The sequence below is a fragment of the Schistocerca nitens genome, chromosome 9, assembly GCF_023898315.1.
Source record: "Schistocerca nitens isolate TAMUIC-IGC-003100 chromosome 9, iqSchNite1.1, whole genome shotgun sequence".
Lineage (NCBI taxonomy): Eukaryota > Metazoa > Arthropoda > Insecta > Orthoptera > Acrididae > Schistocerca > Schistocerca nitens.
Window position 1 is genome coordinate 16056671 of NC_064622.1, and position 27632 is coordinate 16084302.

Here is a 27632-nt window from a genome sequence, read left to right on the forward strand (position 1 = left end):
TGTAGTAAAGTTGGGGAGAAGCTGATGAGGGAAGCTCTTGCGACAATTTTGGCGGCCTTACCAGATCCTTGAATGTATAACTCTGGTGACCATTATTTTAAAGAATAATGCAACAGGACAGGAGTGTTGAGCTCATATTTCTTAGTTAGATAATGAATACAATGTTGTATAATAACTTTTTTTTTAAGTGGAGCCCCTCCATCCCCACACTAACATGGTGACTATCACAAAAGATGTACTGTCACATCTGCTTTTTTTAATTGTATGAATCTAGGACTCACAAGATGTGGGGAATGCGATGTTGTCAGTACAGCTGGGCATGATTACCCATTAATACAGGCCCATGTGGAAAACTGGATGGAGTAGACGAAAACAGTTGGAGTATAGCAGGTTTAAGAGTGCAGGGAAAAAAAGTGTCAGGCAAGTGCCTTGGGGAAAAAGAACCTCCATGACAGTTAGGACAGATCAAGCAAGGGTATGTTCTGTTAGAAGTGGACATTATGCAGCTTGATATCATTATAAAGTGATCTGTTCATCACAAAGAGGTCAGTCCGCATATGCTGCTCGGCGTCGTCTCTGCTTCACTTTGTCAGCGACTTGGTTTGAGAGCAGGCCTGGGCGACCCCAGCTTCTGCACTGTGTTAATGCAGCTGAGGGCTGTGGTAGGTCCCCGCTCATCACCAGGCCAGGCACTGGGGCTTTACTGGCGCAGCTTGCTGGTAGGGCTAACTGCTTGCAGCAACATCTACTGCACGGTTCAGCCATTCGCACTAAGCTCCTCGATGTTCAGTTCAGCCTGCAGCAGACTGTCTCAGAAGGTGGCAGCAGCTGCTACGTTCATGGCCTGTTCGTCAGCTTCTGTCTTCTTGTCAGGGGCCACCCCAGTGGCTCCTTGCGTATCTGCAATTGCGAAGGGGTGGTTGTGTGCTGTGCAGAGCCTTTTTTCTCCATCCATGGGAATGATGACTCTCTACAAGGAACACAGACCTGTTCATGTTATCGGAAGTGGTACGGAAGTTCTGCACACATCTGTCACAGTTGGCAGTAAACCTCCTCTTTTTCCACAACAAGGACACCTGCAAATGGAGCCCTCTCTACCACCATGACGGGTTTGAGGGCTGCAGTTGCTTCACTGACTACTTTGCTACCTCATGCATTGTGGCATAATTGTCATTCATCGCCTGCTGGTGCATCTTGTTTGGAACAGGCAGTTTCTCCAATCCTCCCACCTGTGGCCGTCTCCCCCAACACTGACAAAAAATTCTGGCTGCCCACAGGAGGAGGAACTGGCCAACAGTTCCCCTGTCTGCTGCCCTAGTCAGGGCTGCGACCCCTCCATCAGCCTGCTTGCGGCTTGACACAGCCAGGCAGCCCCACCAGTTGGCGACATGGGGCCCACCACTTCCAGAACACTTTGACGACTCTTCTGTGCCATGGCCGCAGATGCTGCTGTCGTGCTCGCCTGAGCACTTAGGCACCCTGTGGCATTGCAACAGTGTTTGTTGATGTGACCTATCTGCTGTCACCTGTAGCACTGAGACTTACAGTCCATTCCTGGTGGAAGAGCTTCCATCTGCACATGTAAATGCAGAAGCTTTGGCAGTTCGACAGTGTCGCTGCTGTTGGTGACGTCTGTTATAGTAGTGATGAAAACTGTTGGTCTCTTCCTGTTCGTCTGGTTGTATAGCTTGGTTGCTATATCCCAGAAGCCGGTATGAGGCAGCCCTTCTGAGACTGCTTTCTCATTGCAGATCCAATACAATACCCTGAGCAGTGCCTTGGTAGCCTTCTCTCGCTGCTTTGGTTCAAATGGCTCTGAGCACTATGGGACTTAACATCTGAGGTCATCAGTCCCCTAGAACTTAGAACTACTTAAACCTAACTAACCTAAGGACATCACACACATCCTTGCCCGAGGCAGGAATCGAATCTGCGACCGTAGCGGTCTCGCGAGAACCGCACAGCCACTCCGGCCGGCTCGCTGCTTTGGAGTCGTCGTATTCTATGCAGACGTCTCTATGACGTGGGCGACTACAGCGCTCTCAAGTGGCCTGCAGTCGGCCATGCTCGCTGCCTGCAGCTTGATTGGGGCGTCAGATTCAACATACTCGATGCCAACATCGTGCTTGCTGTAGCTGGCTATCTCGTCATACAGTTCTGTCCATCCAGTATCTCTACATTGGATGTACAGAGGAGGGACGGGTGTATGGTCTTATTTTATCTTCTTCTGATCAGGAAACTCGCTGAGTAGCACGGCCGAGGGCATCTCGATAGCTTCAGTTTCATTCTATCTGCTTTGTTTGTCTGTGCTGTGGCAGAAAAACACGACTTATTACATTGTGCTGTAAGAATGGTTATGTGAGCATTCAAGAGGAGTTGGAGTGCCCTATCCTGACAATGTTAAATTTAATGACTTGGCTTCCCTGTATTTCAGGAACCACTCTGGTCATTGATATGAAATTTTTGTAGGATATTAATGTTCTGAGCCTGCTGAACTACAATAATTGCATTTCAGCCACTAATTTCAGGAATACAATTTTTTAATTACATGGTTAAAATTTCGTGTACTTGTTTGTACGTTATCCTAAATAATTTTCATTATACGTAACATTATGTTGTTCTTTTAGTTCAGTAGACTCATGACATGCATGTTATTACTCCCTGAAAATTTGAGTACTCCAAGTGGTTTCTGAGATTTAGGGGAAAATGCAAGAGAAAATGTATATTTTCAGGAACTGCTTCTAATGTTTCAAAATACTGTAAATCACTTAATATATGCTAATTTTTTTATTTTTAGTCACTAAGAAATACCCTGCACCGTACTGTATAATATCCTCTTGATCTTTTCCCAAGTTTTTTCTTCTTTCTCGACTCCTTAGTGGCCAACTGTGTTGCATACTCTGCTTTATTAGTGCGAACCTTGTCCATCCATTCAGGTTCTCTTATGCAGTTTGCTCCACGATTAATTCCCATATGCTGTAGCACTTTCACCCTACCAATGTCACCACCATTAAAAGCAATTACAGCATCACTTTAGTGTCTTCATTCCAGCAAAAACATTTTTTGATAAGCGAGTCCATATAAGATTATTGAACAACACATTGAGATTTTGAGTCTGACCATGCAGACACTTCTTCAGTAATTCAGTATTTTCCAAGTCTCTGTACATAAGTTTTATGATATCCATGACTGCTGCTGGGATGGAATGTTTATGGCTGTATGAACTGCTTGAGTACTGGCCATTGCAGTAATTGCACCATGAATCAGGTCCAGGAGGCCAAGGTGGTATACTGGTCTTTCATCAGTTGGCAGTTTCTGGAAGAAGGTAGCCCATACTGCCTGCTTCATTTTCAACAAATCCCCAGTGTTATTTCTAATGGCCATCCTATAATACTGCTGTAGTTCATCAACCATTTTGTCTGTCAGCCTGCTTGTTATAGTTTTACCATGAGAAAGTTTCTTGTCTCTGAAATTTTGCTTCAACTTCCTCAACCTGGTGCCCATCCTCTTCTGACCAATACGAACACGTAATTTAACCTTTATAACACAGCAATCCACAGCCTTCTATATAAAAAAACTGCCGATTTTATTAGATCTTAATACACACAAAAATTTTCAAATTTTTAATTGGTGTAGATTATATTTAAAAAAATAAAATAAAATACTTCCCATGTAAGTTTATAAGTGATTTTATATATATATATATATATATATATATATATATATATATATATATATTATTCGGAAAATTGCAAATTTTATAATGAGATAAAAATGCGAAAGTGTAAAAAAAATTTCCATTCTAACTCCCCTCTATGCATGGCTTTTTAGAAATTTTCTTTGTGCTTTTATATTGGAGAAACAGAATATTTTCTTCAACAAGGAATCTGACGTGTTAGCGTTACAGCAACATGACGCTCGCTCCTTTTTTTTTTTTTTTAAATGGGGGAGAGGCAACTAGTTTGCACTGTGTGGTGTATATATTGATCAGCTGAAACACTGTTATTTAAGAGGCTGTTCTCTTTATTGACAAAGCTCACTTCGGGTCGGCTCACAGTGCACAGTGCCATGTGTTTAACGTGAAATGTTTAAGTTTGTTCACTTGATACATTTGTAGTGCCTCTAAGACAGAGTTTCCGTTGAAGTTGGTCACTGGACATATTTCACATTACATTGTCGCCAGAAGTGTAGCCTTAGTGCGTAATTTACTCTTACCTTATTTTTGTTGTTTATTAATGCAAGGTACAGTTCTTTGTTTACAAAGGAATACTGAATGGAGCTCAGTTTCGTTATGCAATGAAACAGTGTTAACTACAGGAATATATTTGCTCCCTCACCATAGTCCTCAGTCACTTCCACTACACAGCCTAATGCTGCTGCAAAATCTTAAGTTATTGAAGTGGACAGTTCTGGTGCAGCACTGTAGCGGAATTATTCCAGTACATACTCAAAATGCCAAAAAAAATTACTGGAATAGTTCTCCTTGACGTAGTCCTAAATCAGACATTAATAATTGTCATCTTTGGAAACTGACTGAGATATTCTGTAGATGAACAAGTTTAAAATTCATGATCCTACAGAAAACACAGCTGAAAATAGGTTTCTTAAATAATGAATATTTTCGAATTTCACCAGTGTCGTGTGTTTTTTCACTCGTAATCTACACTGAGGTGACATAACTCATAGAATACCTCCCAACATCATTAGGCCTCCCGTTGCCCGCCATAATGCAGCATCTCGATGTAGTGTATCGTCAACAAGTCGTTGTAAGTCTCCTGCAGAAACATTGACCCATGCCCCGTCTACAGCCGTCCACAACTGCGAAAGTGCTGCTGGCGCAGTGTTTTGTGGACGAGCTGGCCTCTCGACTACGCCCCACAGACGTTTAATGGGATTCATGTTGGGTGATCTGGATAGCCAAATCATTGGTTGGAATTGTCTACAATCTTCTTCAAACCAACTACAAACAACTGTGGCCAGGTTATACGACGTTTTTTGGGAACATGAAGCCCATCAGTGGCTACAAATGGTCTCCAGCTAGCCAAATATAACATTTTCCAGTCTATGATCGGTACAGTTGGACTAGAGCACTCAGTCCATTCCATGTAAAAGCCCATACCATTACCGAGTCACCACCAGCTAGCACAGTGCCTTGTTGACAACTTGGCTCCATGGCTTCGTGGGGTCTGCACCACACTAGAACCCAACTGTCAGCTCTTGCCAACTGAAATCGAGACTTATCTGACCACGCCACGGTTTTCTAGTCGTCTAGGGTCCAACCAACATGGCCACGAGCCCAGGAGAGGTTATGCTGTCAGCAAAGGCACCCACATTGGTCGTCTGCTGCCACAGCCCATTAACGCCATATTTCGCCACACTCTCCTCATGGATTCATTCGAAGTATGTCCCACATTGACTTCTGTGGTTATTTCATGCAGTGACGCTTGTCTGCTAGCACTGACAACTCTACTCAAATGGCTCTACTCTCAGTCGTTAAGGGAAGGCCGTCAGCCCCTGCGTTGTCAGTGCTTTGATTAGATTAGATTAGATTTGCTTTCATTCCAACTGATCCGTACTGAGGAGGTCCTCCAGGATGTAGAACATGTCACAAAAACAACAATACATGACAAATATTTACAACTAAAACAAATAAACTAATGTACCATTCCAAGTCCCAAGTGGAATGATCGTCATTTTTAATGAACACTATATTAAAGAGTTATTTTACAAATACTAATGCACTGAATTTAAAATAAAAAAGTTTATTTATTTATTTATAAGGTAATAAATGTGTAATACAACTACTGTAATAATTATTTACAATGAACACATTACTGAACTGAAGTTACATTGTGTATATATATATATATATATATATATATATATATATATATATATATATATATACAATGTAACTTCAGTTCAGTAATGTGTTCATTGTAAATAATTATTACAGTATATCAGTTGGTTTTACTGAGAAATTCATCATTGGAGTAGAAGGAGTTGGCCACCAATAAATCCTTTAGGCTTCTCTTAAACTGAATTTCATTGGTTGTCAAGCTTTTTATGGCTGCTGGCAAGTTATTGAAAATGTGTGTTCTTGAATAATGCACACCTTTTTGTACAAGATTAAGTGACTTTAAATCCCTGTGAAGATTATTCTTATTTCTAGTATTGATTCCATGAATGGAGCTGTTGGTTTGAAAAAGTGATATATGTTTAATGACAAATTTCATTAAGGAATAAATATATTGGGAAGCAGTAGTTAGTATCCCTAGTTCCCTAAACAGGCTTCTGCAGGTTGTTCTTGAGTTCACACCACATATAACTCTTAATTTTTGTGCCCAGAAAACTTTAGCTTGGCTTGATGAATTACCCCAAAAAATAATCCTGTATGACATTATGGAATGAAAGTAAGCATAGTATGCCAGCTTTTTCATTTTTACATCCCCTATGTCTGACACAATTCGCATTGCAAATAGAGATTTGTTAAGACGCTTCAGCAGTTCTGTGGTGTGCTCCTCCCAGTTTAATTTATTATCAAGCTGTAATCCCAAGAATTTAACACTGTCCATTTCTTCTATCTGCTTCTATCTGCTTGTGATCGTATGTTAGGCATATACTCGTGGGACACCCCTTACAAGTTCTGAACTGCATGTAGTGTGGTTTTTCAAAGTTTAGTGTCAAAGAATTGGCTAGGAACCAGTGATTAATGTCCACAAATATTTTATTAGTTGATCTTTCTAAGACTACACTTGATTTGCTATTTATTGCAATTTTTGTATCATCAGCAAACAAAACGAACTTGGCATCTGGTAATGTTACTGATGAAAGGTCATTGATATACACAAGAAAAAGTAACGGCCCCAAAATGGAACCTTGTGGGACCCCACATGTAATTAGTTCCCAGTTGAATGATGCCTGATAGCTCGATACATGTCTCTTTCCTAATAAGACCCTTTGTCTCCTGCCAGAGATGTAAGATTTGAAGCATTTTGTAGCGTTTCCTGTTACACCACAATATTTTAATCTACTTAAAAGGATATTGTGATTTACACAGTCAAATGCCTTTGACAGAGAGGTAACGACTGAAATTTGGTATTCTCGGCACACTCTTGACGCTGTGGATCTCAGAATACTGCCCTTTTATACCTTGTATACGTGATAGCGCCACCATCTGTATTTGGGCATATCTCTATCCAATGACTCTTTTCACCTCGGTCTATAAAACATTCTGCCAAGAACCAATGGAAAAGTCAATTAATACAGTTTGCGTGGACAGCAAAAGTTGCTGTCTTGTCAAGCCCACAGCCGCTCGGCATGTTATCTCTTCGACGCAACAAGGTAGCGCTGATTTGAGACTTTCCCACGAAATTTAAAGATTGTAGGGTAGTCCCCGTCTTGGCAAGAAGTTTCAGATCAACGCACACTCCACACCGCAGATCGAAGACTCATTCTGGAAACAGTACCGTGCTTCGATGGTCGTCCTACGAGTCACAGAGAACAGTAGCTCTCGTCTTCCACATACTCGTACTCTCCTACGGTAGTACATCCGTGTAGTGACAACGACATCCCACCTTGCCTTCCGACTGCTTCGCCTCTTTTAAGCAAAAGAGTCTATTATAATAGGTTTGTTGCCACAATAGTGGGCTGCCGGACCGGTTTGTGAGTGCATGGCTGTGGGGATTGCGAAGAGAAACGTCGTCCTCAAAAGGAAAGAGTCTTATGAAAAATCTCCTGAAGATCCTCTGCTCGTGTTTCGTTTGGATGTAACAATTAACAGCATGCTGTTAATTGGTGGTTAGCAGAGAGTAGGCATGGTGGTTATGGCTTTTCGGTTACAGCTGTTTCTTTTGTCTTCTTCATTGTAACCTGACTGTTAAAACCACTCAAGGTAACCAATATCTGAAATGATTGATTTTCACTTTTTATTGCTGTTATTTCCAATAAAAACAGATGTCGTAAAAAAACAAAAATTCTGAGACTGCGACAACTTTTGCCTTATAAATTTCAGTGTAATTCAGAATCAAAAGATCAGCTAAAATTGAGAAATAAAAGTAAACTTACTACAGCCACAGTTCGCTGCTCTTCTCGAAAAATAATGAGATGAATACTAAAAATGATCCCCAGTATTCTCTTACCGATTGTAATTTTTTGAAACTTTGCTAAAAAATCGTGTTGCATTCAAGGATGGCACGACTATTTGTATTTGTATTTCTTTATTCATTCTGTAAATGGTGATTTAGTACATAGTTTGTGCAAAAGATGTAGGGCAAGTCAGGTTTTATATAGCATATAAAAGTCTATAGACACTGTGCTTTAGAAAAATCATGCAATACCGGTTGAATATTGGCAACATAATTATAAAAACAATTAAATGATTGAAAGAATAGTATGATTAAGAAAATGTGGTCAATTAAACTATATTTCCTTGGTGCTCTAAAGACTCAGGAGCAGAATAGAAGCAGTGGTCAAGCAAGTAATCTTTCACTTTCAGTTTGAACTTATGTAAGTTTTGCATCTATTTATTATGCATGTAATGCTTCTGTCTAGTATCATGAGAGTCCAAATCAGTTCTGCTTGATTTATTCTAATATGCTTACTTTTATGAAGATTAGTACTTCATAGATATGTAAACACAGAAGGGACAGTATATTAAGACTTTTAAATATTGGTCTACAGCAGTCACTGTATTTAGCATGTATTATAATTCCAACAATCTTTTATTTTGTTGCCTAAATGTTTTTCTACTGCATATGGAGTTCCCCCAAAGTATTCTTACAGAATATAGAAGTGTATTTAACTTTTTATTTACATTATTCTTGTGTGTCAGATTATAATCGATAAGCATGCCTAAAAATCTGGGTATTACGAGTACTAAGTACTAAAGGGTGGAAACAGAGGCGGGAGAAGCCGGTTTATCACGTTAAGTTATCTGTCTGTAAGGGATACAGTCAGATAAAGGCATATTATGTAGACGTAGCCACCAGCTCACCTACTTTATATTTTTATTTTATATTATGAATGAATGAGTGAATGAATGAGTGGATTGAAGTCAGTCTCGATGTCAACAGCAAAGGTGGTAAAGGTGCAAGAGACGGGTGCAGCAAGAGTGAGAGCGAAAGATCAAAAGTTGCTGTGTTTCATGCACCGTCACTTTTGGATGGTATCGTTTTTTTTACTCTGAAGCAGCCACATAATTAAGGGTTCGGTTACTACCCCGCGTTTATAGTACGTCAACAAAAGTGTAGGTATATCAGCCAAATTTCCTTTCTCTTCCAAGGAACGTTGTTGTCGTTTTCCGATTACATGATGCCGCAAGTTTGTTGTGTTTTATCCAGTTTTTAACCTTCTAAACAAATTGAGCATTGTACTTCGCTGCTATTGCACTTAGTACAGTACTTTAAGTGTGTATGCACCTATCCCAATACATCACACACATTAAATTTCTAATGAAACACACTGAACAACCAAAAAATTTTATCGATATTTGAATGTAAGGAACATAATTCTTGACCAGTCAGTGTCAGTGCCAAGTGTTTAAATTACTCTAAGCAGTTTTCATAAATGAAGCATAAATTTTTTCGAAAAGAAAAATATCAAATGAGATGGCTACAAGTAAGAAATAAAATAGATTAGAGAAATTTTGATGCACCTCATTTGCTGTATATCATCTACATCATCAATCAAAGACACGTCAAACGTTTCTCTCCTCTAGTTCCTTTCTTACGTTTAGCAAATCGTTTCACAAATCATTTGACCAATTTGTTTTCATTTTTTTTTTCAAGTTTTATTCCAAAGGCATGATCTTGTAGGAATCTTGTTTGCCTTCCTAGCATCATCTGTTCCGGAAATGTCCTTAGTTTACTGCTTCATCCGAAGGAAGCCTTTTCGTCAGTTAAATATTACACCAATATATATCTTTATGCGCAAAATAACTAGGACTTGAAGAGATGAACTTTTCTACATTTCAAATGAAGTTGTTAGCGAAATATTTCAATGTTCCCTCAACTCACTAACTTTTTCTTAATTGCCCTGACCACTTTCAAGCAATTAAATATTTTTTTTTTTGTAAAATCGGACCTCATGCTTGTCAATTTGATACCCTTTTTGCTCATTTCAGTCTTCGTTTGGCAATAAAAATTCGGACAAAAAACCGTGTTGTAGTTCGTAGCGAGATTTGTTTCCGATCCACTCAGACACTTTCCCCGTGTATTAATCATAGACGAATAGGTACTTCTTTGCTTCGTAACATCTGTGAAAACCTCGTTTCGAAATTTTGGACCGCTTGCGAAATACGATATAAAACCCAAAATATCGAGAACAAAGAGACACACCTGCCTCACATCGACTTGAAATGCAATTTTGATATGCTGGCTACATTTCGCACACAGAAAGGTATCATCTTGTGGTGTTGCAGTGCTTTTTATGTCCGTGCTTGCTATGAAAATAGGATGAGGGATCCGCCCTATAGAAGACCCCTTTTCATTTTCGCTTTACCCAGACATGCCCCAGCACTTTTTGCGCTATCTTCAGCGAGTTATTTTATTATCTTATGGTAAAATTGTTGTTACATATTAACATTTACAGAAACTTTCGGTATATAATATTTACAATTGTGAATGAATAATTGTTGTAAGATATTATACATCATTTATTTACAGTTCACAGTTGATATATTTATTAACGACGTGAAACACTGCATGTTGTTCACTACATTATGTCTAAAGTTCTAGTTACACCTTGTTTGGCAAAAGAGTGGATGTATGTATTAGTTTACATACAACAACAAATTTTACTCTCAAAAAGATGGATTACCCATGGGATCCCCAATCAGGGGCCTCCTAGCTGACATATAGAAAAACAAGTCTTTGACAAAATAGTAATACCAAAACAGCACAGACTAATATGTTGAGACAGATATGTAAATGATATAATTTGTTTTATAGATGAGCCACAGACTCGCATAGAACAACTTCATGACAACTTAAACTTCACCCACCCACAAATACAGTTAACAATTAGAATACAAACAGACAGAAAATTTTCTAGATTTCGGCATACACAAGAGAAACAATAAATATGAATTCACAATCTACAGGAAACCCACAATCACCAGCACCATTATTCATGACCAGTCCAATCACCCAATTACTCATAAAGAAGCCACCATCAGATATTTACTACATAGACTGAACAATACAGCAATGAACAAACATGATTACACACAGAACTGAACAGAATAAAACAAATTGCACAGGAGAATGGATACGCTGCAAAGAGAGTAGATAAAGAACAAAATAGAAAACAAAGCAACACATAACCATGAAACACACACACACACACACACACACACACACACACACACACACACATACATACATACATACACAAAACACAATAAACAAAAAATCAGCAGACAGTGAGCAACAAATGGCACATAATGACTTACAACAACATTCACAAGCAGGGTGGTTAATATACTAAAGAAACAAGGACTCAATATAGCATACAGAACCAACAACACAATACAAAGCAGACTTGGAAGAAGTACCACCACCACTGACAAATACTATATACCATCTTATTTGCAACTGCTGTCAATCTGTATATGTGAGTCAAACATGCAAGAATTACAGAACCAGGTACACAGAACACTTCAGAGCACTGAAAAGCAATATCTCGCACTCAGCATTCGCAGATCACCTGTTAGCACACAATCACCACCCAACAAACAGTGAAACTGACTTACAGATCCTTAAAACTAGTATCAACTTATACAAAAAATTAACTGTAGAAGAAAACAATCACATCCAAAAGTCAATAGCCCAATGAAAGAAAGTACTAAATGAATACACATCACTGTGAAATAAAACTCTAGTTGTCACAATTGAAGAACTACACGAATCACACCGACACCAAACCAATTCACGAGAAAAAAAAAATACATCTCTCTCTCTCTCGCTGCCCCAGTCCTGTACACACACACACACACACACACACACACACACACACACACAAAACAAACACCACAAACGCCAAATGCACTTCAAACTTGCGCGCCTCATCCACACAAGCATACCACTAAACAAATGAACACTACACAGCTATGACAATACGTAATGACGGCGAAAACTCCGCCCATGTTTGAAAATTCGTAGAAAGTATGTTGTCAAATGACCATAAGTCACAGACATCAACGTATTCACATCGCCAAAACATATGAGGAAACAGTACATCAAAGGCGTAAGTTACACACAAAAAAATGTTATACACTCATTTCCGTTCGTAAAGGCATAACTAACAGATAATAAGTATTGCGTTTTGCTGTTTGCAGATGGCAAGTTGTAGATTGTGTAGCAGACTAGCCACCAAGATAAATACCCAATAGTTTCATGTAGTGTATGTAAACTAATGCATACATCCCCTCTAACTAGAACTTTAGACATTATGTAATAAACATACAGTGCATCAGGTCGTTAATACATATCTCAACTGGAAACTGTAAACAAATGGTGTATAATGTTTTACAACAGTTCTTCATTCACAACTGTAAACATTTTGTACCAAATATTTCTGTAAATATTGAAATGTAACAACAATTTTACAGTAAGAAAACAAAATAACCCACTGAAGATAACGGAAAAAGTACTGAAATATGTCTGAGTGAAACGAAACCGAAACGTATGACAAAATAAACTATACGCAAAGTCTACACAATGCCTTTTTACCTCTGCTAACTAGAAAATAATTCGCGCAGTCGCTTCGTCAGTTTCGTGCAGCACAGTAACTACGACAAATAACGAAAAGAAATTCTGCCCTTCATCGAGCAAAGACATCATGCTCTAAGATGCAAGAAAAGAAAATTTTTTCGCCACGTCGTTCTCTTAAAATCGGACGATAAGTATTCCATAACACCCAGCACATTTGCTCGAGCACTTCACAGAGAAGATTGATGTCACTATCACTCGTGTTGTAGTGACAAACTTCGAATGCGTTTGAATTCAAACGTCACTAGTTACAGCAAACAACAAGCAGCAGTACAGATATCATCCTAGGACACTGCCATAGCTAAAACTTGCAGTCGTATTTTGTCTCCCGAAGCAGTTGTGTAGGACGTGGCCTTAATGTATAACTGAGAAATAAGTTCAAAAAATAAAACAGCCTCCCCCAACAAATTTCCTGTAACGTCTTCTGCGTACCTAATAGGGAGTCAGCAGAGTGGATAAAGAGACGGTGTGACGCGCACACGTCACTCACCCAGTATGTCGGACTGCGGCAGCCACTTGCCCGTCTTCACATTCGGTGGTTGCCCGGTCATCGAGTCCGTCTCCCATTTCCACAGCACTCGTTGCTTCAGCTGGGAAAACACCTTCAGGAAAACTGAGCGTTTTTCCTCTGGCCAATGAGCACTTTTCACGTTGGAACCCATACTGAAGTATATCGCTCCGTCTGTGGCTTCATCCAAAAACTTCTGTATGTCCTGAGGAAGAGGAAAAATACGAAAAACATTTACACAACTAGTAGAATATTTCTTAAGATTTAATATTGGCTGTAATTACATTTTAGTTCTGTATTTAATATGACACATGTGCTCCCTGGATCGTTGTTCAATGCAGGAAAGTTATTGCTCGTATATAATAAATAGACCTATCCAGAAGTATTCAACATTCTTAATAGTGGAAGCACTCAACCGTAGGAATACTACTGCTACTGGTAGTAACGTGATCATCATGAGCTCTGAATCAATTCTTGTATTGGCCGTACAATGATCTTTATACAGTGGATAGTTCTCAACTAGCTGTATACTTAAGAGAGCAACGAGGAACCGACAAACACCTTACATGTAATGAAGTGACGCGTAATGCATCAGCTAAGCACTGTCGGCGCATGGCTCCCATCTCTTGCACATGCAGCAGCCTTGTAAACTTGTTGTAAACGAAACGTAGCAAGGAGTACTTTTTCTTAATTCGTCCTAACTATCACCGTCTGAACAGAGATTAATTGTCCACATTTTGATCAAATTTTGAACTATGTTGTCGAATGTACGTCTCCAGCACAATTAGTGGCACAGATTAGGAGCACGCCAGTTATCACGGGATGTACGGAAACAGTGCCAGATGCGTGTGTCTGACGTAACGACTTGTTTACTTTCCATCCAGCCGAGCGGTTCTAAGCTCTACAGTCTGGAGCCGCGCGACCGCTACGGTCGCAGGTTCGAATCCTGCCTCGGGCATGGATGTGTGTGATGTCCTTAGGTTAGTTAGGTTTAACTAGTTCTGAGTTATAGGGGACTGATGACCAAAGATAACAAAGAAAAAAAAAGGAAAAAAATAAAGAAAAAAAACACAATAAAATAAAGTTGTTATATTAACTTAAGTATGTTGTTAGATTAACCTAATTATGTCATGTATTGGAAAATTCGACTCGTTCCACATCATTACGAAATATCGTATTCATGATCCATGGAACTAGTATTAATCTAATCTAATCTAATCTAATCTAAGTCCCATAGTGCTCAGAGCCATTTGAACCACTTGAACCTTTCCATCCAGATACTGACTTATGCGTCAGCAGTAAGTAACAGCGGTCGCTACGATGGCGAGCTTTCCCTATACTCTTTGTATATTGCTTCTTAACACATCTTGTAACGTCATACAACATCAGTGTAACAAATTTAAGAGTAGTTTGAGGGAGCATGAATGGTAGTAGTCTCAGTAACACCGCAAAATGCATAACACTTCCGTACATACTTTGTGCCAAATATGGCGTAAACATACATTAAGTGTTACCCTCTGGGAGGAATTTTGAAGTTTGACTGTGTCTTTAGCTAATAGACAGAGGGAATGATTTTCGTATAAATGGCAATTAGTAGAAAAACTTTAATTTTGGATGCTAAGAAAGTAATGAAGTTCTCGTGAATGAAATAATAAACAGTCGCCAGCCTAATAATTTGAAACATTAAGTTCAAAGAATTTAAATTTTATTTTGCAAAAGGGACTTTCATTCTTTTTCTCTTTGTAAAGTACAATGAACACACACGATTACCAGACAAACTTAACAGTGCATAGCAGTAATTATCATTTGCATAAGTTAGCAATCACAGAAAGACAAGTGGCCCTTTACTCCTGTTAATAATAATCAGTATCTCAATCATTAACCATTTCAGCACCAAAAAGTTATCACAGACATCACGAGACTATGTGAAGCATGACAAGACTCCTGGTTTAACTAACACACAAACATCACAAATGCAATAAAATAACAAGGTACAAACACTTTTTTACCATCTCTCATTAATGGAAATACTTCAGTTTTCTTTAGCAAAAGCAATATTTAATTTAACTTTCTCATAATAGAAAAGAATATAGTGGGGCCAATACAATGTCATTTACTACAGAGGCAAATTCCGTAAGTATTTCAGAGACACATTGCATTACACTAATATGGATTTCTAACCCCACTTGAATCTGTTTGTATTTCAATACTATATAGCAATTCACTCAAATGTTATTCTCAAATAAAACTTCAGAAATTGGTTCATGGTAATAGTCAAAGCAAAATCAAATCTCCTGTAAGTCAAATGATGTGCCATTTTCATTACCTGTGAAACATGTGGTTTACCTAGCAACATTTATACACTTTAACACTGAAGCTTTGGCACATTCAAATTAGAAACAATTCAGTGGTTATTCAGGAACAGGATACTTTGTCTTTTGCACGATTAGGATAGGATCTTAAAGTGATTTTATAGTGAGGACAATTTCAAAGTTCACACATATGTTATTATCTCTTGAATTATTATTGAAAAAGCAGACCCACAAACATACTAAGATACATATCTGATTTCATTAAGTTGGCGGAGCAGTGGCGCAATAGTGGTGGCAAGCACGTGGCAGCTATCTAGTCTCACTTCTTGCAGGTTAAGGCTCTTTTCAAATTTCTTCTTGGCGACATATTAATCATTTTTGAGCCATTCCGTAATAAAAGAGCACCATATTACAACCGAAACCACATCCTAGGCAATTTCAACATAAATCGGCTTCCGAATGACGCTTGGCACCCAAGTTATTGACTGTACAACAGCTGGCCACTGACTGCATAATGTGCTCTCTCTCTCTCTCTCTCTCTCTCTTGCCGTCCAGATTGACCGTCAAATCCACCTCTTCCCACGCACCAAGCTCCTTCCGCAGCGGAGGGGGTTCCCTATACCTTTTCCTTTATATAATACAGCTCCCCTAAGTATGAACCAGTATTCAAAGTACAATTTCTCTTTTATGAGCATACATATTTTATGAAGTTTCATTATTTTTAAACATTATTACATCTTTACACTATATACTTCACAAACTTCCACTTCCCTCTGATAATTCAAAGACCTCAACTAGTACAGAACAATCAATTCAAAGTTACATACACATAATTATACTGTATAAACTACTTATAATCGATAATGGTGTTACAAGTGTTGTAACGTGTCTTGTAAATACTTATCTGTATGTGAATTTTAGCTGCTTTATCGCCAGAGGTTACGATTTTATTGTTCAAGAGCACATTTCAAGTCAGTTTCTTTCAGGGCGCCTAACTCTATCAACAACAACCTTTCGATCCTGGTTGTATACATGTTTCACTGCCTATATATCCCAAGAGATCGACACGAAGAAGGTTAGCATATGATTATGAAACTCCAAGTATACAATGGGGTGACAAAAGTCGTGGGACAGCGATGTGCACATACACAGCTGGAGGCATAAAATGGCAGCGCATTGGCTGAGCTGTCACTTGCACTCAGGTGGTTCACGTGGAAAGGTTTCCGGCAATATAATGGCCGCATGAAAGGAACCAACAGACTTTCAATGCGATGTTGCTGATTTGAATTGCTTAATACTTTTCAAGTCTGACAAACAATTTGCAGACATTATTTTTGTGTTTTCTCCTTGATTTTTAGAAACCAGTGAACTGAAACTTTTCATCTTTCTGTTATTTGATAACTGTAATTTATAACTTACAATAAGTTAGTATTGGGACAACCTATGTTCTCGCACACTCTGCATTGTTTCAGATATATCCAAGATAGCGGCGATGACATCATCTGAGATGGCGGCGTGTAGACTTGGCAACAGTGCATCATGTCATCCAAGTCAGCGGCTGTGACGTCATTCAACATGGCGGATTTTGGTAGGAAGATAGGTCGTCTGGGCTACCCCCACTAACCGAAGTCACCCGATCGCCACTTCTTCCTAGGAACTGGCGCCAAGGTTGAATTTTGGTGGTAAAGTCACTTGGCGTTTCTCTACCAACCTAAGAAAATTGCAGGAAACAAAGCTCAACTCCGCTAACCTAAGTCACCCAGCCACCAACTGTTACTAGAGATTGCTAGGAAAAGGGCTCAGCCGGCACTGGGCTGGTGGAGAGAGGAAGGAGTGTACTTATTTATTTTGGAACAATCTATATTCATAGTGATACAGAAAACTTGCGCTGATGTGCCACACAGCAGACAGACTTGCAAACCACTCCTAAATAACTCATGTGTAATGCTCTGCACACGCACTTGCTAATTGTAAATTGTCAAAATAACGCATTGCACAGTCTACAGACCTGCAAACCACTTGTAAATAATGCAATACGTTTATGTCCAGAGAGCCAAACAACTCGTAAATTGTCAAAATAATAATCCATCTAAAAAAACATGCTTGCTATTCGTCAACTGTCGAAACCAGGCATCAGTCTTTATTTAAACAATTAGAGACAGCACCACCATCCAGTCTGTTTGCCCGGAAGTCTGCACTCCAGCTGACCTAGTACACAGTGCCACAATCAGAGGGCACTGTCGTACATTCCGTGACAACCCAAGATGGCAGCCATGACATCAGCTGACAATGCAAGTGCCATTATCCAAGATGGTGGCGAACATTGTGTTCACCACGAGGTCTAGACCAGAGAATGCTGTCGTCCATTCCATGACGTAATCCAAGATGGTGGGGTGAAATGACAATAAAACTACCTTGCCTGTGATGGACATAAATCTTTATTTTGCAGATAGCCTCTCCACCACGAGATCTAGAGTCAAACTGACCTAGTACACAATACTGCCACCAGAGGGTACTGTCATCCCTCCTGTGAAATAATCCAAGATAGTAGTCTAGAGGCGGAAAATGGCGCGAAACTGACTCAGCCTGTGCTGGGCTGCTGGGGAGAGTAATTTTGAAACATTTTATTTAGGGAGTATATTTATCACAATGACACAAAGCACTCACCCTGATGTGCTTGGGGTCACAATACACAGTCAGCAGACCTGTAAACTAATTCTCAAAAACGCTCTCCAGACATGCAGACAACTCCTAATTTATCGAAACAATTTCAGTACAGACATCCAAACTCCTCCTAAATAATGCAGTACACTGATGTGCAGACACGAAATCAACTAGTAAACTGTCCAAATAACACATAACACACCCTACAGACCCACTCACAACATAATCCAACAGACACGCAATCAACACGTGCAAGCACACTCAATCACCCCCTGTCCACTAGACCGCACAGGAGGCTACAGGCAGCGCCAGCAAAGTGATGCAGCTGTCAGTTGTCAAACTACACACAGGTGCCCTCAAGCATCAAGGGGCGACATCCATTTCATACTTGATACCTGAGAAATTCCTCTGGAAATACGTGTTCACCTAGGCACCATTGCTGACACGACCGTGTGGAGGAGCAGCTGCACCAGGGGCATGCAAGCTGTCACGGCCGCGAGCTGCCACTGGACGCAGGTGATAGTTGTCTCTATTTTTGGCTATACAGTCCGTGTTATACAGACTCAGAGAACTCCAAGGTGCGCTCACGCAGCTACAATATGCGGGACACCTCCGGGCAGCACGTGTCTTTACCATTGATGACAGAGTTGCACAGGGCACATTGTTCCTATTGTGACATTAGAGATGTGTCTAACCGTACTTAATTGCCCAGCGTGACTGACGCAACACTGTGCGTAGGTACATACCATCGCTTACGTGTCTAGCAATGTTCCCAATGTTATACTGAAGCCACATGGCTATCTAAAATAATAACCGACTCGACCTTGTGGAAATTGTATAGTGTCTCAGAAATAGTTAACGCTCGCTTTCATTATGTGTCAGCCTGTATGCATTGAAATTCTTGCCCTAAAAGAACCTGTTCACGAAAATAGCGCAGAATAACGTCGAATGCAGTCTTCCTCGCGGACCTAAGGTGGTACCCTGTCCATCACATGTTACCATTCTGCTTACAACACACATAAACGTTCCCACCACTATGTAGAGGCTCCTATATCACAGTACAAAGGATGTTAATGAACGAAGAATTATGGCTGGCTCTTATCGAATTTACCCACCGAATTACTGATGCCACCGGCATCGAAGCACCATCCACATTTTCTTTCTTTATGCAGACAGGACTTTCAGCACTAAAATTATTTTGCACAGATCGCTAAATTGCATTGACAGGTTTACCATTAACGATCACAAGTAGACAGTGCTTTAATCCACATACAGCCATCAACAGGGTATATTTCCAATACTTCGCACATTGTCGTATGTCATTCAACTGAGACCGCGATCATAACATTTAGTTGTAAGTACAGGGATGAAACATAAATGCGACCAATTTCTTAGGATGATTGATTCTACCTGTGCGTGCTTGGCCTGCAGCGCCAGTGACCTGTGAGGGGTTGATTAACGTTTCCCTATAACGGTAAGAGCTGTCAGAATGGAGAGTTCGTTGGAGTGTAGGAATGTATATGAATTAAGGTGTTGTCCTCTAGACCACCGAATAGCGAACTAATACTTAGTATGTGTTGGATAGCATTCGTGACTCCATGGATATTTGAGAATGAATATGGAGATGCATTTGTGCTGGACCATTATTCCCTCCCATATAAATTGTTTGGTTGACTGCTTCTGCACATTTTGGGCCTTTATTTAGTTGAGAGAAGATCGAATGTGGTGTGTGCATTTGGCATATGGGATACACGTTTGCCTGTTCTCTAGACATCGGAAAAAACTTAGTTGTCTTGTAAATTATAGGGATAATTTGGAATCTGTTACATCAGGCAGATCGGTATTCGTGGGTGGAAATAGCATTTTTCATCTGTTTGTTTCTAGTTACTCAGTGGTCTAAGGCACACCCCACCTAGCTAAAGTTTTGAGTTTGTATGGAAATAATTCTCAGTTTATATCTTCGAAATTATGTTGCATGAGTGATTGGTAGGATACTGTTGTGTGCGAACCATGCGGAATTAGATATGTACTTGAACGTGTTGTTTGTACCGAGGGATGTGGGGGGGGGGGGGGGGGAGAACGAGCCAGTCTTTGCATAACAGTTCTCCGAGTGACTTCGATCCACTGACGGCTTTCTGATGTAAAAGGGATGATTTTGTATGGCAGAGCATATGAACTGCATGTTTACTACATTGACAAGGTACACGGTAATATACTGCTGGGTTGGAGATCGGTTTCACGCTCTAATATTCAAGCTCCTGTCGTCAGTGGGAGAGCAGTGTCATTGTGAAAGAGTCTTTCCATATTTGATGACATATATGGCAAATTGCATGGTTTAGTTGTCAGTGTAATATGGCGATCAGTGAAGAGTAGTTTATTGCCGCTGAATGTCACGTCTGTAGAAAGGAAGAAAAGTCAGATGGTGCTTCCCTAGGACTGAGGAGCTTCGTGACATATAGCTGGTGTGAGTGTGGGCACACCATAATTTTTCTGGGTGCTGTACTGATATAAAAGGAAACTGTACTGTTTGTGTAAAATGTGTATATGTTGTGCTGTAAAGTTACTGTGGCTTACGTTGTGTAAAATGTGTATATATTACATTGTAAAGTTACTGTGGTTTATGTTGTGGCATGACAAGACAGGATGACTGTGTCCTATCGTGAGGGACGTATAGATTCAGCACATCAATAACTGCGAGCGTATGAGAGAGATTTTTTATGTGGAAAATTATGTGCACTATAGATACTGACATTCGTTCCAGAAGCACAGTCATCAAGAGCAGTCATTACCTGTACATCGATCGGTGTCAGACTGTAGCAGCAATCGTAATATTTAATTGTAGCTACACTGGTAAATATGTTACTGGCTTCCAATATTCTTGTGAGTCTCATATGTACGAGGGTCACTCCAAAAGAATTTCACACTTTTTTTTTAATATCCATGTTTTATTCTACACGTCTGAAAGTTTTACAGTGTTTAGATACATCCTTTAGGAATAATATTTTCATTTCTCCACATAATTTCCATCCCTCTCAACTGCCTTACACCATCTTGGAACCAGCACCTGTATACCCGCATGCTAAAATTCTGGACCAACCTGTTGGAGCCACTGTTTGGCAGCATACACAAGGGAGTCATCATCTTCAAACCTTGTTCCACGAAGAGAGTCTTTCAGTTTCCCAAAGAGATGATAGTCACATAGAGCCAGGTCAGGACTGTAAGGCGGGTGTTCCAGTGTTGTCCATCCAAGTTTTTTGATCGCTTCCATGGTTTTTTGACTGACATGTGGCTGTGCATTGTCGTGCAACAGCAAAACATCCTGCTTTTGCCGATGTGGTCGAACACGACTCAGTCGAGCTTGAAGTTTCTTCAGTGTTGTCACATATGCAACAGAATTTATGGTGGTTCCACTTCGCATGATGTCCACAAGCAAGAGTCCTTCGGAATCGAAAAACACCATAGCCATAACTCTTCCAGCAGAAGGTGTGGCTTTGAATTTTTTTTCTTGGGTGAATTTGCATGATGCCACTCCATTGATTGCCTCTTTGTATCTGGTGAAAAATGACGGAGCCATATTTCATCACCTTCCACAATTCTTCCAAGAAATTCATCTTCACCATTCTCGTACTGTTCCAAAAGTTCGCTGCTTACCCTTTTTCTTGTTTCTTTGTGAGCCACTGTCAACATCCTGGGAACCCACCTGGCACAAACCTTTTTTAAGGCCAACACTTTCAGTATTCTGCAAACACTTCCTTCCCCTATCCCAATGTAACATGACAATTCGTTCACTGTGATGCGTCTGTCAGCAGTCACCATTTCGTTAACTCTCTGCACATTGTCTGGAGTGTGTGGAGATCGAGGCCTGCCGCTGCGAGGACAATCCTCAATATTGCCGTGCCCGCTTTCATCACGTAACCTGCTTGCCCACCGACTAACTGTACTGCGATAGACAGCAGCATCTCCGTACACCTCTTTCAACCTCTTGTGGATGTTTCCTACTGTCCCGTTTTCAGAATACAGGAATTCTATGACAGCACGTTGCTTCTGACGAACGTCAAGTGTAGCAGCCATCTTGAAGACATGCTGTGATGGCGCCACTCACGGGAACAGGTTGAACTAGGTTTGAAAACAAGCGGGAAGGATGTATCTACACACTGTAAAACTTTCACACATGCAGAATGAAAACTGTATTTTTACAAAAATAGTGTGCATTTCTTTTGGTGTGACCCTCGTATTTGATGATCTGTAGACAAATTCGCGGGTTTAACTGTCAGTGCAATTTAGCGATCTGTGCAAAATAATTTTACTGCTGAAAGTCCTGTCTGCAGAAAGATAGAAAAGGTGGATGGTGCTTCGATACCGGCGGCATCGGTAATTCGCCGGGTAAATTCGATAAGAGCCAATCATAATGCTCGGTCCATTCATTCTTTGTGCTTTGATATAGGAGCCTCTACATAGCGGTGGGAGCGTTTGTGTGTGTTGAAAGCAGGAATGGTAACATGTTAAATGGCTCTCAGCACTATGGGACTTAACATCTGAGGTCATCAGTCCCCTAGAACTTAGAACTACTTAAGCCTAACTAACCTAAGGACATCACACACAGCCATGCCCGAGGCAATATTCGAACCTGCGACCATAGCAGTTGCACAGTTCCAAAACTGAAGCGCCTGGAACCGCTCCGCCACCTCGGCTGGCAGGTGCTGTTAGGGCAAGAGTTCCAAGGCATACAAGCTGACACATAAAGAAAGCGAGTGTTAACTATTTCTGGAACACTATACAATTTCCCCGAGGTCGACTCGGTTATTATTTTAGATAGCCATGTGGCTTCAGTATAACATTGGTAACATTGCTAGATGCACAAGCAAAGGAATGTAGCTACGCACGGCGTTGCGTCAGTCACGCTGGGCAGCTAAGTATGGTTAGATGCGTCTCTCATGTCATGCTAGGAACAATGCGCCCTGTGCTACTCTGTCATCAACAGTAAAGACACCTGCTGCCCGGAGGTGAATCGCTTGTGGTAACTTCGTGAGTGTGCCTTGAAGTTCTGTTAACATCAGTATAATACTGACCGTATATACGAAAATAGAGAAAACTTTCAGCTGCGTCCGGTGGCGGTTCGCAACTGTGATGGCGCTCGCCCTTGGAGCGGCTGCGCCCCCACCCGGTCTCATCAGCAACGGTGGCGAGGTGAACACGTATTTCAAGGGGAATTTCTCAGGTATCAAGTATGAAAGGGATGTCGCTGCCTCATGCTTGAGGGCACCTGTGTGTAGTTTGACAGCTGATGGCCGGGTCACTTTGCTGGGGCTGCCTGTAACCTCCTGTGCAGTCTAGTGGACACGGGGTGGTGGAGGGTGCTTGCGCATGTTGATTGTGTGCTGAAATTATTTCGGTAAATTAGGAATTATCTGCGTGTCTGGAGAGCATTATTTAGAAGTAGTTTACAGGTCTGCAAACTGTGTATTGTGACCCCAAGCACATCAGGGCGAGTGTTTTGTGTCATTGTGCTAAATATACTCCATCCCTAAATAAAATGTTTCAAAATAAATAGAGTACAATCCTTCCTTACTGTCCCCAGCAGCCCAGCGCAGGCTGAGTCATTTTCGCGACATTTTCCCCCTCCAGACCACCATCTTGGATTATGTCACAGGGGGGTGACAGTACCCACTGATGGCAGTACTTTGTACTAGGTCAGTTGGACTCTATATCTCATGGTAGGGAGGCTGCCTGCAAAATAAAGACTTACGTCCATCACAGGCAGAGTCCTTTTCCTGACATTTCACCCCACCATCTTGGATTACGTCACGGAATGGACGACAGGGCTCTCTGCTGGTGGTACAGTGTACTAGGACAGTTGGACTGCAGATCTCCTCGCGAACACACTGGATGGTGGTACTGTACTGTCTCTGTAATTGTTTAAATAAATACTGGTGCATGATTTCGACAGCTGACAATTGGCAAGCATGTTTGCAGGGTCTTTTAGATGGATAATTATTTTAACAATTTACGAGTTGTTATGCTCTCTGGACGTAAATGTATTGCATTATTTACAAGTGGTTTGCAGGTCTGTAGGCTGTGCAATGCGTTATTTGACAGTTTACAAATAGCAAGTGCGTGTGCAGAGCATTATACATGAGTTATTTAGGAGTAGTTTGGAGGTCTGTATGCTGTGTGGCATGTCAGAGCGTATGTTTTGTATCACTGTGATAATAAATTGTTCCAAAATTAATAAAGTACACTCCTTCCTCTTTTCACCAGCCCAGTGCATTCTGAGTCCTTTTCCCAGCAGTCCTTCAGAAGAGGTGGCGGCCAGGTGACATAGGTTAGTGGAGGTGAGCTTTGTTTCCTGCAATTTTCTTAGGTTGGTAGAGAAACCACAAGTGACCTTTGCTTACCACCAAAATTCAAACTTGGCGCCACTTCCTAAGAGGAGGTGGCGGTCGGGTGACATAGGTTAGTGAAGGCAGCCCAAGTGACCTTTCTTCCCGCAGTTTTCTTAGGTTTGTAGAGATAGCCCAAATGACCTTTCTTTACCACCAAAATTCAACCTTGGCGCCAGATCCTACGATGAGGTAGCGGTTGGGTGACTTAGGTTAGTGGGGGTAGCCCTAGTAACCTATCTTCCCGTGATTTGTTAGGTTAGTAGAGGTGTTACGCATTATCCTGTTGTTGGAATTTGAACTTCCCACCATTTTTCTTTGGGAGGGCGGGGAGGGGAGGAGAGGGGAGGGGATGGGGTTAAGTTAGTGGAGGTAGCCCAACTGACCTATCTTCCCACCAAAATCCGCCATCTTGATTGACGACACAGCCGCCATCTTGGATGACGTCATGCACTCTTGCCAAGTCTACACACCGCCATCTTGGATACATCTGGCAACAACGCAGAGTGCACCAGAAGATAGCTTGTTCCAATACTTACGTTTAATGCACTGTTTCTGGAAGTAACATTTACTTCTACGACGTTAACTTACATTTTCGGATGCTGATAAAACGACTGACACGTGGAACAACAAATACTTCCTTAATGTGTAACATGTTTACCGACTAGCAAAAATATGTGTTTCGATATTGTGCTGAAACTGCGTTTTGTTTGTGTTTCATGCTGTATATGGGAGTAAGAAAGTACCATGGAAACAATCCTTTTGTATTCACTGGTGCTGAGTAACACTTGTAGATTGGTCACGTTTATAGTACTGTGGGTACCTTTCATAGTCAAAGATTTCCTATAATTACATACTCGTAAATTCATTTTCAAGTGTCATTCGAATAATTCTTGGAACTTATTGGTGTGGAAAGATATTAAGAAGTCCACTGCTAAAATTAGGATTTTTCTCCTTTTACATTTGTGTTAGTTCTGCTTGCTGAGAACTAATATTCATGTTACTCGGTTTTTCTTTGCGAGTTCTCACTGGAGTCACAATTGTTTGTTTTCGATTTGTTTTGTGTTTTGATATGGATGTCACTCAGTCTCGTTTTGTCACAGTAGTTTTTAGGCTGACTGTCTAGAAGGTGAGATATATTTATGAAAACATAGATAACAGAAGCTGGTGCCATCAACTTTGAGCATAGCAGTTGCGGCAAGTAGTACTCGGTTACAGGCGAACGCTTGCAATATATCATAATGAGAACACAAGTGACACTTTACCGTGTAGCTGTGTTCATTTGTGCCTTATTCATGGGGACCATGAACTTAAAACATGGGTAGGATAATAATTCTGTCACATAGTGAGGTGATATCTTTTAACTTATCTTTGATAATGAAAAATACTATATTTTTTGTCTGTATATACTAATCATAACTTTCTTCTACGATTATTTATGTTGTGTCGCTTCGTCGTCCGCTTTATGACAAACGATGTGACATTTGACAGACTGTTTGCAATTTAATATGTACAGGTGCCAGCGTGACTGAGTCATTGTGGAATAGAACCAGTTCGTGAACTGATTAGGCCTACCTCCTGTTGTGACCAGACGAAACTAGTTTCATCTGACCATAACTCTGGATTCTTTGATTGCTATGGGAGAAGCCTAATCAAACTAGAACACATAAAATATTCACTTTATTAAATGAATGAATAAAATAGTTACTTAACTTTGACACATTTCTTTGTCACAGGATTGCTTGTTGATTTAAAACTGTCATGGACTAGCAGAGCATCACTTGGTGCACTAATTAACAAACTGTTCTCTTGAGGTACAATGCTCAACATCAGTAACAGTACAATTTCATCTGCAACTTTAATTCTTGTTGGTCCTACGGGATAATGTTGACTGCTGTGACTGAGGTCTCAAATTGGGATGAGCTCTTGCTGGCTCGAGACTATATCGACGTAAGGGTGAGGGCGCTGCTGTTCCTGAGATGGGGGCGTGGTCTTCTGGAATGCCTCCCATTGGTTGCTACGGACTGCAACGAGCCCTCGCTGTTGTCTGTGGTATTGATTCACATCGGCGATTTTTAGTGTGGGTCCATGCTCTCTGGACAGTACCACTCCTTCCAAATCCCATATTGAGATTTGGACGAAAATGGTGTTAACCTACACCACAAAAAGCTGTATTGCTACATAAGTCATCACACCGAACAGAACTTGCAGACACTAACAGAGTATGCAGCAGTTACCAGTATTGACTAGTTTTGTCATGGCTCGCAATCCAAACGGTTTTAATACTCTGAGAGACCTTGGTCGGCTTAGGCCTTTGGGGATCCATCAAATTCTTCTAGGAGATCCGTAACTGCCAGCTTCTGTTCACCCACTCCTCCTGTTTTTATAGTTTAGCACTCAAATTCTTTTAACCTTTTATAGATCCACTATATTCCCTGTAGATTGAAACTGAAGAAACTGCAAGAAGGTGGGAATTTAAGGAGATGGGACCTGGATAAACTGACTAAACTAGAGGTTGTACAGAGTTTCAGGGAGAGCATAAGGGAACAATTGACAGGAATGGGGGAAAGAAATACAGTAGAAGAAGAATGGGTAGCTCTGAGGGATGAAGTAGTGAAGGCAGCAGAGGATAAAGTAGGTAAAAAGACAAGGGCTAGTAGAAATCCTTGGGTAACAGAAGAAATATTGAATTTAATTGATGAAAGGAGAAAATATAAAAACGCACTAAATGAAGTAGGCAAAAAGGAATACAAACGTCTCAAAAATGAGACTGACAGGAAGTGCAAAATGGCTAAGCAGGGATGGCTAGAGGACAAATGTAAGGAAGTAGAGGCTTATCTAACTAGGGCTAAGATAGATACTGCCTACAGGAAAATTAAAGAGACCTTTGGAAAAAAGAGAACCACTTGACTGAATATCAAGAGCTCAGATGGAAACCCAGTTCTAAGCAAAGAAGGGAAAGCAGAAAGGTGGAAGGAGTGTATAGAGGGTCTATACA

General features: G+C 40.6%; 1 protein-coding gene across 33 annotated transcripts in view; it reads right to left on the reverse strand.

The window, feature by feature from the left end:
• The window catches only part of LOC126203013 (UDP-glycosyltransferase UGT5-like), a 972471-nt gene that overhangs the window by 410326 nt on the left and 534513 nt on the right, over positions 1-27632 (reverse strand). Inside the window, exon 5 of one of the 33 annotated variants that reach the window (XM_049937246.1) lies at positions 13261-13483. The exons of the other annotated variants lie outside the window; for them this stretch is intronic. Within the exon in view, the coding sequence (XP_049793203.1) occupies positions 13261-13483 (223 nt within the window). The remainder of the gene's footprint in view (positions 1-13260; positions 13484-27632) is intronic. 33 annotated transcript variants of the gene reach the window in all.